Source organism: Anser brachyrhynchus (assembly GCF_964034855.1).
Source record: "Anser brachyrhynchus genome assembly, chromosome: 21".
Lineage (NCBI taxonomy): Eukaryota > Metazoa > Chordata > Aves > Anseriformes > Anatidae > Anser > Anser brachyrhynchus.
In genome coordinates, this window is record NC_137714.1 from 7,695,072 (window position 1) to 7,709,211 (window position 14,140).

The 14,140-nt window shown below is 39.0% G+C and overlaps 1 protein-coding gene across 14 annotated transcripts in view; it reads left to right on the plus strand.

Annotated features, from left to right (window-relative positions):
• PLCH2 (phospholipase C eta 2) overlaps nucleotides 1–14,140 on the plus strand; it is an 85,485-nt gene that overhangs the window by 64,406 nt on the left and 6,939 nt on the right. For all 14 annotated transcript variants that reach the window (XM_080564431.1, XM_080564418.1, XM_080564419.1 and 11 more), the window contains 10 exons: nucleotides 1,020–1,112; nucleotides 2,110–2,210; nucleotides 2,959–3,056; nucleotides 3,893–4,075; nucleotides 4,521–4,628; nucleotides 4,814–4,938; nucleotides 5,930–6,014; nucleotides 6,513–6,659; nucleotides 6,789–6,868; nucleotides 12,815–13,151. In XM_080564431.1, the coding sequence (XP_080420557.1) occupies nucleotides 1,020–1,112; nucleotides 2,110–2,210; nucleotides 2,959–3,056; nucleotides 3,893–4,075; nucleotides 4,521–4,628; nucleotides 4,814–4,938; nucleotides 5,930–6,014; nucleotides 6,513–6,659; nucleotides 6,789–6,868; nucleotides 12,815–13,151 (1,357 nt within the window). The remainder of the gene's footprint in view (nucleotides 1–1,019; nucleotides 1,113–2,109; nucleotides 2,211–2,958; nucleotides 3,057–3,892; nucleotides 4,076–4,520; nucleotides 4,629–4,813; nucleotides 4,939–5,929; nucleotides 6,015–6,512; nucleotides 6,660–6,788; nucleotides 6,869–12,814; nucleotides 13,152–14,140) is intronic.

Genomic DNA, 14,140 nt, shown 5'->3' on the forward strand with positions numbered 1-14,140 from the left:
GCAAAGCTTTTTTTTTCACTCAGCAATTAGAGCATGAAATGTACACAAGAAATGACTTTTCAACAGAAAGAGTTTGTTTCCCATTATATAAAAAAGTGAATATGAAAGTTGGGCTTTTTTTCCTCAGTTCTCTATGTTCTATGCATTTATATTTGTATTTTTATACTAACAGTTATTTATAAAAATGTACTCAGCCCACAGAGCACACTTCATGAACTTGAGGCATTGTCAGTTTAGAATTTGTGATAAGCCACAAAAAGCTTAGGAAGGTTGCTGCATACAAATGAAAAACATTGGAGTCCTGCCAATAAGCAGGTGTACTAACTGGGGATTAAAACTAGAGAGCTAAAACTCAGCTTTCCAAAACTTTCTGTTTCTATTGAGTTTTGTATGTACTTTTAAGCTTCATGATTTATGTGGTATAACAGACAGTATTCCTGTAAGATCTGCTACAATGCTGAGACTTCTGTGTGTTAGCCAGAACAATCTGTGTTCTATTAGACTGGAAAACAATGAAACTGTAAGGTCCTATTAAAGACTAGAGGCACCAATGAATTATATAAATTTTTAGGGTTTGCAAGAATTTTGTTTCTTTCCTACCATGGAGTATCCACATAAAACCATGTAATCGAGGTCACATCTCATGGCAGAATTAAGTCCTGTTAAACTAGACTTTTTAAATATTAAGCTACAAAACAGTCTGCTGTCAGTGAATGTACGTGTCTTGGCACTCAAACCTTGCGTGGATGAAAATAAACTTTCCTGGTGCGTGGTATTGGGTATTTTGGGGATTTCTGTCTGTTCTGAATGTTTCTGTGGACAAAAGTGATGTCAGTTATTGCTGGGATAAAAGGTCTTGTGCTCAGCTTGTGTTTAAAAACAACTGCGCTGGTCTGGTGAAGTTCTGTTGATGCTTTAGGGTGGGTTGCTTCACAAACTATTTTCGATTATGTTTAAATACAACGTCTGTAGCACCCTATTTGGTCTACTGCATTATTCTTTCTGTTTGGTTACTTCAGAATAAACTTGAGGATGATGCGGAATCCGGAGAAGATTTCAGTACCAATAAAAGGCATAGTCGAACGTTGATGGGCAGCTTTTCTAAACGCAAGGTGAGCCACTTTAGAAGATTAGGTCTACACTAAAGATTGCATTCTTGGATAGATTCTTTATTTGCTCACAGTGGTGGAGAGGAATATCATAGCTGCATTGCCTGGCAGAGGCTTGCCTTCAGACTCACAGAATAAACAGGGTGGATAACTGGTTGTAATTGTGCATAACAGGTAGTTTCAATTTACATCAAAGAATAAAGCATCCAAGATCTAATCTGAAAAACATTAAAACTGGTTTGCACTTTTTATGTGAGGATCTGCACTTCCTTAATAAAAAAACTTAGATGTTGGGCTGAGCCATCCTCATGTGCATGCATATCATTCTGCAATACTGCAGATAAATGGATACTCAAAATCAATAGTACCTTCAAAATGCTAAAGGTTTTGCAGAATCACAATGTGGCTGAGGTTGGAAGAGACCTCTCGAGGTCATCTTGTCTGCCCCCCATGCTCAAACAGGGCTGCTTAGAGCAGGCTGCCTGGGACCACATCCAGGCACCTTTTGAATGTGTCCAAGGAAGAGGACCCTACAGCCTCTCTGAGCAGCCTGTCCCAGTGTTCAGTCACTTTCACAATAAAAAAGTGTTTCCTGATGTTCAGATGTAACCTCACATGTTTGAGTTTGTGCCCGCTGCCTCTTGAAAGGCAAGTTTGCTGATGCATATTTACTGACACATTCATTTGTACCACCAATATGGAAGTGGTTAGTGTCATAACAGCTGCTGTGTGCTACCACAAAGCCGTCCACATATATGTAACTCGTGTTGCTTTTTTTAACACCATAGAACTTGTTAGTAGTTTCTTTGATTGCCTTATTCAAAACAGTTCCTCAGAACGAGCACAGAAAATTTTCTCCTCAATTTTTATTACAGACTGTTTTAAGTGTCTTGAGTTTATTTTTCTTGTCAATTGTTCCACATCATTTGTAGAAAAGGGTGAGTCTCTCTTGAATATTGATATCCATTGAATACAATGGTTTTATTTCATTCTGGCACAGAAAAAAGGAAGCAAATTGAAAAAGGCAACCAGTCTGGAGGAGGGTGAAGATGACATGGATTCTCAAGGAAATGTAGCCAGAGGCTCTGTACATTGCACCAGGTTTGTTACAAGTGGTTTTGTCTCTAAAAAGAAGATGCCTACATAAATGTGCCCACTGAATAGACATGCTTCAGCTCTAGAAGCCAATTTGTTGAAGGCTGTCTGTAGTTGTGTGACAGGAATCTGATATAAGGGTAGATCCAGTGTCTGCCACAACATTATCACAATGATCTCTTGGTGCCATTTGGCCTAATTAGCAAAGTACTGTGGACCTAATGTGTCTTTTGAGCTCTTACCATCTCATCCAGCTGACATACAGACCGTTTGATTGGTAGCCCAGTGAATTCATTAAGGTTGATTTGCATAGTGCATCAGCTCCGCAGCAGATTTTTGGTTTCTAATTTGCCACATGCATCAAGGTTCATGTGATGTTTTTGAGTTTGCTTTTGAAACAGCCTTTTCAAAAATCCTGACATCAAAGGTCCTTTGTGGAATGGCTGCATAAGATTCAGGCTATAAAAAAAAAGAAATCAGATCAAGCAGTTCTCTAGGATACTTTGGGAGGTTAGTTGTTAGTGATATAACCTGAAGCAAGTAAGGAGGATCAGAGACTTGTTCTGTATACTTTAATGTGGTTGTTTCCATAACTTCTGTGCTTTGACAATGAAGCTCTGTGGTACAAAACTGTTAAATACTTCCTTGGTGTAAGAAAAACTTCTTATTTGTCTTTACCCTTATTTATTTTTAAATATGAAAAGGAAAGTTTATCTCTTAATTCACAGAAAATTGATTTGCTTTATCGTCCTAGGATAAACCGACAGAAGAAAACAATGAAGCTGTCTCGGGCACTCTCAGACCTGGTGAAATATACAAAGTCTGTTGGCATCCATGATGTTGAAACTGAAAGTAAGTTGAACTAAAAGTATCCTATAAGTAATTGCTTTGTAAAGAAGTTGAAAGGTTTATGTTAACATACCTATCCGTATTAAAAGCTGTGTTTATCTGTTTGTTTCTCCCCTGCCCTAAGAAGAGTTTAACAGAAGAGCTGCGCACAATAAAGCTATACTATTTCAAAGTGGTTCTCCACTTGCTATTCAGAATCCACAAAATGAGTCTAGAATTGTGTGACAGCTTCCATAAAGGAGGTAAAGCTATTACAGGTAGTAGTAACACATGTAGTCTTCAGTAGCTTTTTATAAAGGTTGCTCCACACTATTTACATCCTGGGAAATATCAGAGGACTTAGTTATTTTCTTGGGAGGAAAGGTCTGAAGAGCATTTCAAATCAATAGAGGTGTCTCCAGAGTTTGGATTTTACTTCAAACCTGGTGAAATGTCCAGATTAAATTTCTGGGATATTTCAGTCCTCTTTCTAAGTTTTCTGCATCTGATTTTGACAGGAATCAAGATTTAGCTAAAAGTGTCAGAAAAAGAGAATTGCTTGCCAGAAATCATACTTTCTTTGAGCAAATTCAAAACATCTTAGAGAGTGTTTTTTTTAAACTTCTTAATAAAGATTCAGGTCATTCATTACATTCAGCTTCATTTTCCCAGCTATAACTTCTCCAATTAGCACAATTATTCTTCTGTAGTATAAGAAAAAGATAGTACCTTCTGAGTCGGAATTATTCAAATTATCATAGATCATTATAAGTAATTAGTGCTGTCTTGGTTTGACTGCTTTATTTAGATAATAAATAAATAACAAGATGACCTCTAATCACCTCCTGTCTTCTTTGTAGTCTCTTCTAGCTGGCAGGTTTCGTCTTTCAGTGAAACAAAAGCCCACCAGATACTGCAGCAAAAGCCTGCACAGTATCTACGTTTCAACCAGCACCAGTTATCCCGCATCTACCCATCTTCTTACCGTGTAGACTCTAGCAACTACAATCCCCAGCCATTCTGGAATGCTGGCTGCCAACTTGGTGAGCAGAAAGAAAGCTTATTTATTTTTTGCTTTATTTTGGAAGGAACTTTTTAATGGGAGCTGCAGAATTAACCCTAAAATACTTATGAGTTCTCTGCTCATCCAACTGTACTGACATTTGAGTCCTTCTTGCTATTTTCTATATTGTTACCTAGATAGATTACCTCAAAAATGTCTTACATACAGGCAATTGTCTGATAAATGAACATCCTTTTCAAATGCAAAAAGACTTCAGAGTTCAGACTCTTTCAAGGAGCTTCTCTCCCTGAAGCTGTGATGTATGCTATATAAGAGAAATCTTTTTCAGAAAAATATTTGAGTCTTTGCATCCAAGAAGTCAAATGTCAAAATATATTTAGGTCTTCTGCCTTTAACTTGTTTCTACAAACAGAAATGTTGTCAATGTACTTTGTTAGTAATATCACTTTTTCTTTTTTTAACAGTGGCATTAAACTACCAGTCAGAGGGGAGAATGCTGCAACTAAACCGGGCCAAATTTAGTGCCAATGGGAACTGTGGCTATGTCCTCAAACCAAACTGCATGTGTCAAGGTAAGAAAAATCAGTAGAATAAGTGGATTACTTATTGCCTGAGAAGAGTTTATGTGGATCCTTATTATAGTTTGTTGAAAAATACATTTCTGATGCTAGAAGCAAATAAGCCAGAAGGTATCTGCAACTAAAGCTATCCGCAGAATTGCTGCTCTTTCATATTCTATGGCTTCTCGTTCTTTCAGGTGTCTTTAATCCAAATTCAGAAGACCCATTGCCTGGTCAGTTGAAGAAACAGCTGATTCTACGAATTATCAGTGGTCAACAGCTCCCAAAACCAAAGGATTCCATGTTGGGAGACAGAGGAGAGGTATTGAGCTATTGGTGACTGTTCTTACATTGGTGAAGGCTTATTTCCAAATTAGCAGAGCTAAGTGTGAGGATTTAACTTCCTGCAGTTATCTGTTGGGAGACATTAAGCATTAATAAATAAGCACTTATTATCCTAGATCTTTAGGTGGTTTTCATGTCTACTAGGCATCACAGCAATAGTTTGAATTTTTTTCCTCCAATTGTCAATACAGTTCCTCCAGGACGAGCAAAAACGGGCCAATAAGCTCATCATTCTACTCACAACAGTACTTTAAATACCCTCCAAACCCCTCTGCTTGCATGAATCTGCTCCCAGTCCTTCATTTAGCACAGTATTACACATTTTCTTTCTGTCCGTCCTTTGGCTTTCTGGTGTATGATTTTTTAAAATTGTTATTATTTATTTTGTTTTGTGATGACCTTTTTTTTTGTTTTTGTTTTATAATGACCCTGGCAACTCCACTTAAGGAAATACCAGGCTGAAATGAGTCAAATTTGCAACTCCTTGGCAGCTTTTTTAACACTTCTGTTGATTTCTTGTGTTGTTTATCGGTGTTGCAATATCATTCACATGACTTTATTAGTCATTAACAAATGATAGGATGAGGCAATTTTGTCAAATTAAAATTTCCTTTTAGCCTTTTGCCTCTTAGAATCAAACCTCTCAAATGAGTTCCTTACATGCTTGGTTTTTATGTGGATGTTGCAATCAGCTTCTAAATATTCTTTCTCCACAGAACTGTTTTAGGTAAAATACCATAAAAAATAAATGTGGTAGAGTCATACTAAAGGTTTGGTGAACCTGCTTGGTTTTGATAATTTATTTCTTATTTTTGTTAATATCACATATGCAACAATATGGAATTTGTCCTAATTCAGTTTACACTCAGATTTCAGAAGATGAAGAATAATCTTTTAAACTGCCATTTTATCCTGAACAGCAGGGGAATTTCTTCTTATCTTTTCAATATTTATTTTCTGTTTTCCAGATCATAGATCCATTTGTTGAAGTAGAAGTTATAGGTCTGCCTGTTGATTGCTTCAAAGAACAAACTAGAGTAGTTGATGATAATGGTAAGATCACGTGTGTGTTTGTTGTTGTTTTTTTTTTTTTTATGGCTGAAACATCCTCTTTCAGGCAAGCTGTTCGTCAGGAGACAAACAGATGAAATTTGGTGCCTTATTATAGAAGAAAATGAGAAATTGATTTTTAATCATTCTTGCTGTTGATCAGTCTTGGGTCTTGAATTGTTCAAATGAGTTGGTATGATGGTGTGAAGGTCTTGGTGTAACAAGAGCCATTTGTCTGACTTCTCATTGTGTATGAGAAAAGGCTATTACAAGCTAGCGGTTGTCAAAGTCAAAAGAAATTCATCTTGTTCAAACACAACTTCTTGTGCTGTTGCACCTCCTACTGAAGTGAGTAGGGGTACTGGATTTTCAAAGAACAATGATTAAACTATTAGGAAAACTAGAATGTCATTGCAGTTTAGGCATTCCTTATATAGGCAGTCTTCTTTCTTCCTCTATCTTGTGAACAAAATACGTAAAAGCTAATTTTTTCATTCCTAGGTTTTAACCCAATGTGGGAAGAAACGTTGGTGTTCACACTGCACATGCCAGAGATTGCACTGATTAGGTTCCTCGTGTGGGATCACGATCCAATTGGACGTGATTTTATTGGACAAAGAACAATAGCTTTCAGCAGTATGATGCCAGGTAAGACAGAAATGGGGAATTACCAAATCAGTTGGCTAGGATTTTTGTTTGCAGTTTACAAAAGGAAAGTCTTTAGATGCTTTTTCTATCATCTGTTTCTCCTTGTCAGCTTTGCTCACTCTGTTTCAGGTTACCGTCACGTATACCTAGAAGGTATAGAAGAGGCATCCATCTTTGTTCATGTGGCTATTAATGACATCTGTGGTAAGGTGAGTGCTGTCAGCGCAATGCAATTTGGTCTGCATACGTAAATGAACTGACAAGATTTTGTATCACACTAGGGAAGCCTAGTGGGTGAGGGTCCAAGCTAACTTATTTATTTTAACTTCATCTTTGTGATTGTCATGGTAGCCTGAGATCTGTCTGAAACAGACAAAGGTTACATTATAAAAAGAGATTCTTGCAGCACATTTTAGAGGGAGCCACAGGGGGCACGTTATTTCATTGCAGTATATGCACATTGATATGATTAAGTGTGGTTATGTCCAGTACAGTCAGTGCACCTTGCTGAACAAAAGGTTATAGCCCTGAACCACGTGTGCTTTCTGTCTGGAAAGCTTATTCTTTGAAGGCTCTGTCTGCCTGATGTTCTTGCATTTTAAATTTAACTAAATTGTTAGACATTATTTGCTTAGGGTGTTTTTCCATAATAACACTTCAAGTGCAGAGGAAAGATGACCCTCATAATCATTGCTGGGCTTATTCTTCCCTGCTTATGTGTTAGTAATAGTGTGTTTGCTTCATGTGCAGGAAAAATACAACTTGATGGGTGCTGTGCCTAAATTTGTGTGAATAACTACCAAGCTTAAAATAAAGCCCTAACTTTTCCTTCGCCAGATGGCAGTGACATGGCTTATTTCCTCTTGGTGCACTGGAGTTAGTTACTTCCATGGGATTCATTCCAATGAGATTCAGGTAGCTAAGTATGTTGTAGTGCCTTGAGAACCTCAAAACCAGTTTATATCCACTCACAATGTAAGACTGAGCCCTCTTTCAGCAAGTTGAAATTTCAGTATCCTGACAGCAGAAGGCACCATTGAATAGGCCAGGAGCTCTCAGTTCTTTTTCTTGTGGTGTGGCTCATGTAAGAGGAATTAAAGTAATTCTTAAAAAGGAGAATAGCTCTTTAAACTGCTAGGTTTTAATGGGGTGAAACTAAAATAACTACAAGGAAAACATTTTCTTTTTATAGAAAGAAGGGCTTTTTCTGGAAAGAAGGTCACTTCAGATATTTCAGTTAATGTCTGTAAAAGGAATGAGATATTAAGCTCTGTTCCTGCTTTTTTTGTCTGATGTCTAACACAAAAGCCTTAGGGCAGATATAGCTTCATCAGGATAGGGATGGGAGTACTGCCTGAAACTCTGTGTGATGGTATTATGTATCTGTTTGAAGGTAGCTCTATGGAGCAAGAGGCTTTAAAAGCTTTGGGTAAAAGAGAGACAGTGCTGGTCTGAGTAAGACAGAAAAAAATTTTAATTTCTGACTGTAGGGTCTGTCAGAAATAAAAGGCTAACATGGAGGTCATGGTTAAAAGGCCAGTCCAAATCTTCAGGGAAGAGTGATGGCAATCTGAGTATTTCAATGCTAAGATCTTTCCTGACGTTATTTTTGGTCTCAAGGGAAGTATATCGTGTGTAAGTCATGCCCTTTATTGACAGTGGGTAGGGATGTGATTTGTCAGTAACCTTGCAGACGCTTGCTGGATGTGTGCATTTGCACAGATTCAAACAGCTTTAAATTTTATTATGAACTTCTTTGGAGTTCCTGAGTTCAGGCCTACTGCTCTTTCTTGAACAGCTCTACCAAACTCTCCAGGCTTGTTACGAGAAGGTCAGGTAGCTCATCCTTGCGCACAAGGCCAGTAGGAATTGATCTGATCTGATTAGTGGCGGTGTCCTTCACCTCTGTCCTTTAATGAAAACAGGCATCTGTTTGCTGTGTGGCTCCAGCAGAGAGGCTGACTGCCCTTACCAACCCTACTCATCCTTTTGTGAATTCTTCTTCTTAGTCAAAATGACGGAGAACATACAGATTCTCTTCTACCTCCCAGTGCTGTATGCAGTCTTTATGCTCCAGTTGTGCACTGCTTTCAGGTGATGTCCTCTGTGCTGATATTGTAAGGATAGCAGATATTTGAGTATTCTTCATTAGCAATCGAAGCCGGGAGTTTAGTATCCACTGTCAAATGGGGCAAAGACAAGCTGGGTCTGCCTGCCGTAGTGACTGATAACTGCATCAGCTTCCAAGTCACTGCTCTTGACTGCAGTGCTTTGTGAAAGAGATCATGTTCACAGTCATGTGAAAATATGAAGAAAATATTGAAGAAGCACTACATGGCCCTTTCTGCTTTGGTCTCCGGATCGAGTTCTGCTGTGAATTTCAGGCAACAGAGTTTTGCTAAAATAAGAACTGTTTCCCCTCTTCTAATTATTGGCAGAAAAATCACCACAGTTATCAGTCTGATTTTACCCATCCTTTATTAACGCAGACATTCTACTTCAAGCATTAACCTTTGGGGGCTTTTTTTTCTAGATGTAGATATTCCACCCTCAGTAGCTTAACATCACAAAAGCACAGACTTAGATTTCCTTCACCTTAACTAGTGTTTAACTGGTTTTTTTTCTAGATTGCACTGTTTTCTTGGAGACACTCCTCTTTGTCTGTGTCTCTTCTGTAGTCTATTCATGTATTGTGGAATTTCTTGTGTTTTTCTAGATGTGCATATCTTTGAGATTCTCTCTCACTGCTGTTTTGTGTCTTATTTGCCTTTACTCTGTCTGTTTGTGATTTCAGTGGGCTTCTCTATGTCAAAAAAAGTCTACTTTTAGAAGCAGAACATTTTTAGACGCCTTGAAGGTACCCCTCCTGCCACAGGGAGGTGTAGTGACCACCACCACACACCTGCATGCCTCTAACTCTGTTAGCATCAGTGTTCCCTTAGTAGCATTTTGAAGCTCTTCAACTCATGTAACGTGGATTGTGACATTTGGCTTGGTCAGTTCTATTGGGTCATTGATCAACCAGAGAGCCCTCCATTTATGAAGTAGATCCAGGATAAAAGTCCTTCTAGATCCTCTCTTTCTCTCTTCTTCAAGTCTCTACTTACTGTCTTTTCTCTTATATGCTGTAATTCTTTCACGTGGAAAAGAACATTCAACAGTGAATTGTTTGCTAAATTGTGGGAAAGCCTCATGCTGCTTTTTAAGTCTCCTGAAGAATTAAATAGGCCAGTGAAAGCTGGAGTAGAGGCTGAAAGCACATATTCTGGATCTCCGTCAAAATGGCTCTCTTTTTTCCTTTTTTTTTTTTGTAAGTTAACCAAATTTGTCTTTGCATTCTTGAATCAGTCCATTGATTCAAGCAATAGTGGCTAACTTAACAAAGATGCACCAAAGGAACTAGAACGATACCTGAGGTCCTGCACTGTGTGTCACCCATTTCATCAGTGCTTTTCTTTCTTTTGTTTTTGGGGATATTGTTTGTATGTGTGTATGACAATTTTTGTTCTGGATTTTGCAAACATTTATATTGTGTGATTTTTATAGCAATAAATATGTGTACTTGCCAACTTGCAGCAATTGGAGCAGAAGATTTTTTTGCTTCGCTCCTTAACAAATGCTGAATCTCATTTTGAAGCTTTCTAGTGGAAGCTGAATCCACCATGGTCCAAGCAGACTGCTCAATAGCCTGGCTCTCACAGGGCACGTATTAATATTTCAGTTACATTTTCTCTGCCATGTATTATTGGCACTGTTTCCTCCACAAATGGGAAAAAAAAGCACTCCCTAACTTCTTTATCTTACCCTGTATATATTTGTAAAGTCCATTTTATGTCTCCTTTTAGCCATCTCTTTCTCACACTGGATCTTGGCATGTGGTAGCTAAACTTCAATCAGAAACTGCTAAACTTCCAGCCTGAAATAATATTCTGAATGCTTTCACTCGGGTTCATCTCAGGCGAATAAATCATGATTCCACATGCTGGATTGCACAGGACACTTATGAATAAAAGCAGCTTTTAAGCTAGTGCAGCTTACTGTACGGTGCAGCTGATTCTATTCATGAGGTCCTACAAAGCAAAACTTGAAATATGTGAGCATGTACTCGAATATTTTGGGGGTGAATGATAGACCATTGTAATTTAAATGAGGTATTTCCGACCTGTTGTTTAGCACTGCAGAAAAGTGGCCTCACGTGGGACATCTCGGGGTAACGGAGTTGAACGGACAGCAGGTGCCAACAAGCACTGATGCTGATCACATTTATCATGGGTTTCTTACAATGCTTGTGTGCTGTATTTTTGTTCATTGTTTACGCTTGAGGAAGAGAACTACTGATACTAAAGAGTCTGATCTAACTGGGAAATGAAGGGAACAAAGGAGGAGAAGATTAGAAGGGAAATGCTTTCTCTTTAACTGATTTTTATGTATGGGGCTCTGTGCACAGAGCAAACCCCATCTACCCTTTATCATACATCAGCTTTAAAAGTTGGCAAGTACACCTGGAATGTTTACAGGAATGCTGAGACTCTTTCAGTTTCACTGAAATGTAAATCAGCCGGATGAAGGTGGGAGATCCTTAACAGTTAGTGGTTATATATATTCAATGCTTAAATAAGAGCCAAAGTGTGGGAAGTATTCTCTTACCAACCCGACTAACTTCCTTTGTTTATAATGTGTTTCTTCAGCGATGAAAACATACATGAGTGTCTTTGGATGTGTGGTGTGGTAGGAAATGATCAAATGTAATCACACAGGAGAAAAAAGAGAACTCTTTGAAGATCCTGTGCCACACACATAGTTGTCACACGTAACTGCTGCTCGTGGTAGTGCTCGATGCAAGTGCAGTGCCAATCTCGTTTATGCTGAAAGCCAAAATATGATACTTTAATGTCCACTGTGTATTTCCTGACAGCTTCTAAAGAATGTAAAGCTCCATTTGAACATCCAATTTGTTATTATCTGTATTAAGTCAAGAATATTCTTTAGCCTAAAAGGTCACTATCATTTAAATTCTGTAACTGCCCAATGTTGCATGAAAATTAAAATTGAAATGATTTAAAAATATCTTTTTAATTGCTGCCATTCTACAGCCTGTTTTGTGTGTGTGTGTGTACTGTGGTTTTTTTTTCTTTCCTTTTTTAGTTTTATTTTTGTGCTTCCTCCTGTCATTTATTCAGAGCATTCTTTTTGTTCCTGCTCGGACCTTGGTTGCATGCTACAAAGTCCTTGTCTAAAGTATGAGTGCTAGTTGGTATCTCCAGTATAAGAGACAGGAAAAGTTGGATTTGGCAGGATTTAATGTGCAGTTCTGCCCAAGTATTGTGTCCTGCACAAGTTGGGTAATTCAGCTCTGTGTTTCCAATTAATTTAATTCTTTTGCAATTCTAATTGGCCCTATCCTAACATTTTAAAGTCTACAAAATTGCATTTTTTAAAATTGAAAAACATGCTCAATTTTTCAAAACTGTTCTGTTTTCCTGGATTACTGTGGTGACTTGATTTCCTGTGCCTCCTCCATGTTCTGCTGTGTATCCACATGATGAATCTGTTGGGACAGAACTGTTTTAAACATGCACGTTGTGTTGGGAAAATGGCCCATACCTCACAGAGCTTTGTGTTTAAAAACAAAAAAACAACAAAACCAGAAAGCTGTATTGCTTGAAAGGAAACCCTTCAACTTTAATCTTAGAGTCTGAGTTGTGTGGCATTACGAATACCTGAGTTTTGTTACTTTCCACATGCACTGAGAAACTCTTCAGCTTTGAGAACTAGGCCCTTATACATGGAAGTATTTCCTTTTTCACTTTTTCTCTTCAATATTTTGTGATTGTGTTTTTGTTGTAAGTAGCTATAAGCTAGTAAGAAAATAATGGCAAGATAAGGCTGGTTGGAAAATTTTATGTAAACACGGTTCAACAAAAAAGGTGTGAAATTTTTGCAAAACTGTTGCTACTGATCTCCTCCATTTTTAATTCTTGTCCTATTTTTGGCTACGTTCTCATGCTGATGGTAGGCATATGGCAGAGGACTCCATGTGCATGCGTGTGTGTAGTGCATGAGTCTGTGTGATTTGATCATCGAACTTGAGCTCCTGTGCCCAAAGGAGGAGACTTGCACTTCCTAGTAAGTTTTTCTTTTTCTTGAATTTCCAGGTCAAACAAGCTCTAGGCCTAAAGGGCCTGTTTCTCAGAAATCCAAAGCAGGCCTCTCTGGACAGTCATGCTGCTGGTCAGCTCCACCGCAAACACTCCTTTAGCAGCCACATCTTGAGACGGACAGCAAGTGCCCCCACCAAAAGCCAGAAGAAGAAGAAGGGCTTTCCCGAAATTGCTTTTGACACAAAAGACAACAGCTCTGAAGGGGCCAGCGAAGACCGTGAAGCAGAAGCTGCCTCACAGCCTCGCTTTGAGCAAGAGGCAGAAAATGCTCCTCTGTCACCAGCTCCCAGAGATGGTGCCAGTGGGGAGGTACATGGCAAAGGGTTGAAAGGTAAGGCCTATAGTTCTCGTAAAGCCAAAAGCCACGGTTGTGCTCGAGGGGGTGCTGCTTTCAGTGAACCCATACAGAGGTCTAACAGGGTCCGGCTTCAGGAGCACCAGAGCGAGAAGCAAAGCGTCTTTGCACGCTGCGCCATCAACAGCTCTGGTAGGATTGGAGTGGCCACCAATTGCATGAAATGCATGATTGGTTCCAAAGAAAGCCCAGATCTAGAAAGCAAGTGGAGCGACCATCCTACCAGGCCTCTCGCTAAAGATACGCTTCACCATGAGCAGTATAGCAGTATAACTGGAGAAGAGAGGTTAGAGCTAAAAGACTGGGGTGTTAAAGGCCAGCCCAGACCGCAGTCAGATTTGCAGTCTTGCAGCAGCCCTGGAAATGCCGATGACCTAACAAGGAGCACCCAGTCTTTTGTGACCCCAGGGAAGAAAAATGTTGAATCTAAATGCCACGGAATAAAGGCTCATTCCCGGCAGCGGTGGCAGTGCCAGTCAGGTGGCAAGTACGGAAGCACTGTCAACTTGGTTCCAGCCAGCAATGGCTCTATATCCTCCAACTCCAGCAGTCTAGAAAGCCTTGGAAGCCCAGAATTCCCCAAGCGCTGGTCTGAAACTTCTCGAAGGCAAGTGGGCACCCTACAGAGGGAAATGAATGCCTTGTTCGTTCAAAAATTGGAGGAAATTCGAAGTAAATCCCCTATATTCTTTGCTGGTAAGACTAGATTTTCTTCACCCTTCTCCACCTTAGATCACATCATTGTCTCAGCTGCTACGTAGCGTCTTAGAACCTGCTCTATGTTGTTTTGCTAGCAAGAGCGCTTTTTCTTTATTTTTTGCAATGACAAGAAAGAAATTGCATAAATATTTTTATTTTACTTTTTTTGTAGATGTGTCTGGTTTAGATTAGTCCTTCCCACACCTAGCTGACCATCTGCAGTAGTAAAACTGTCAGTAGTCCATGAATGTTTGGATTGCTTGTTC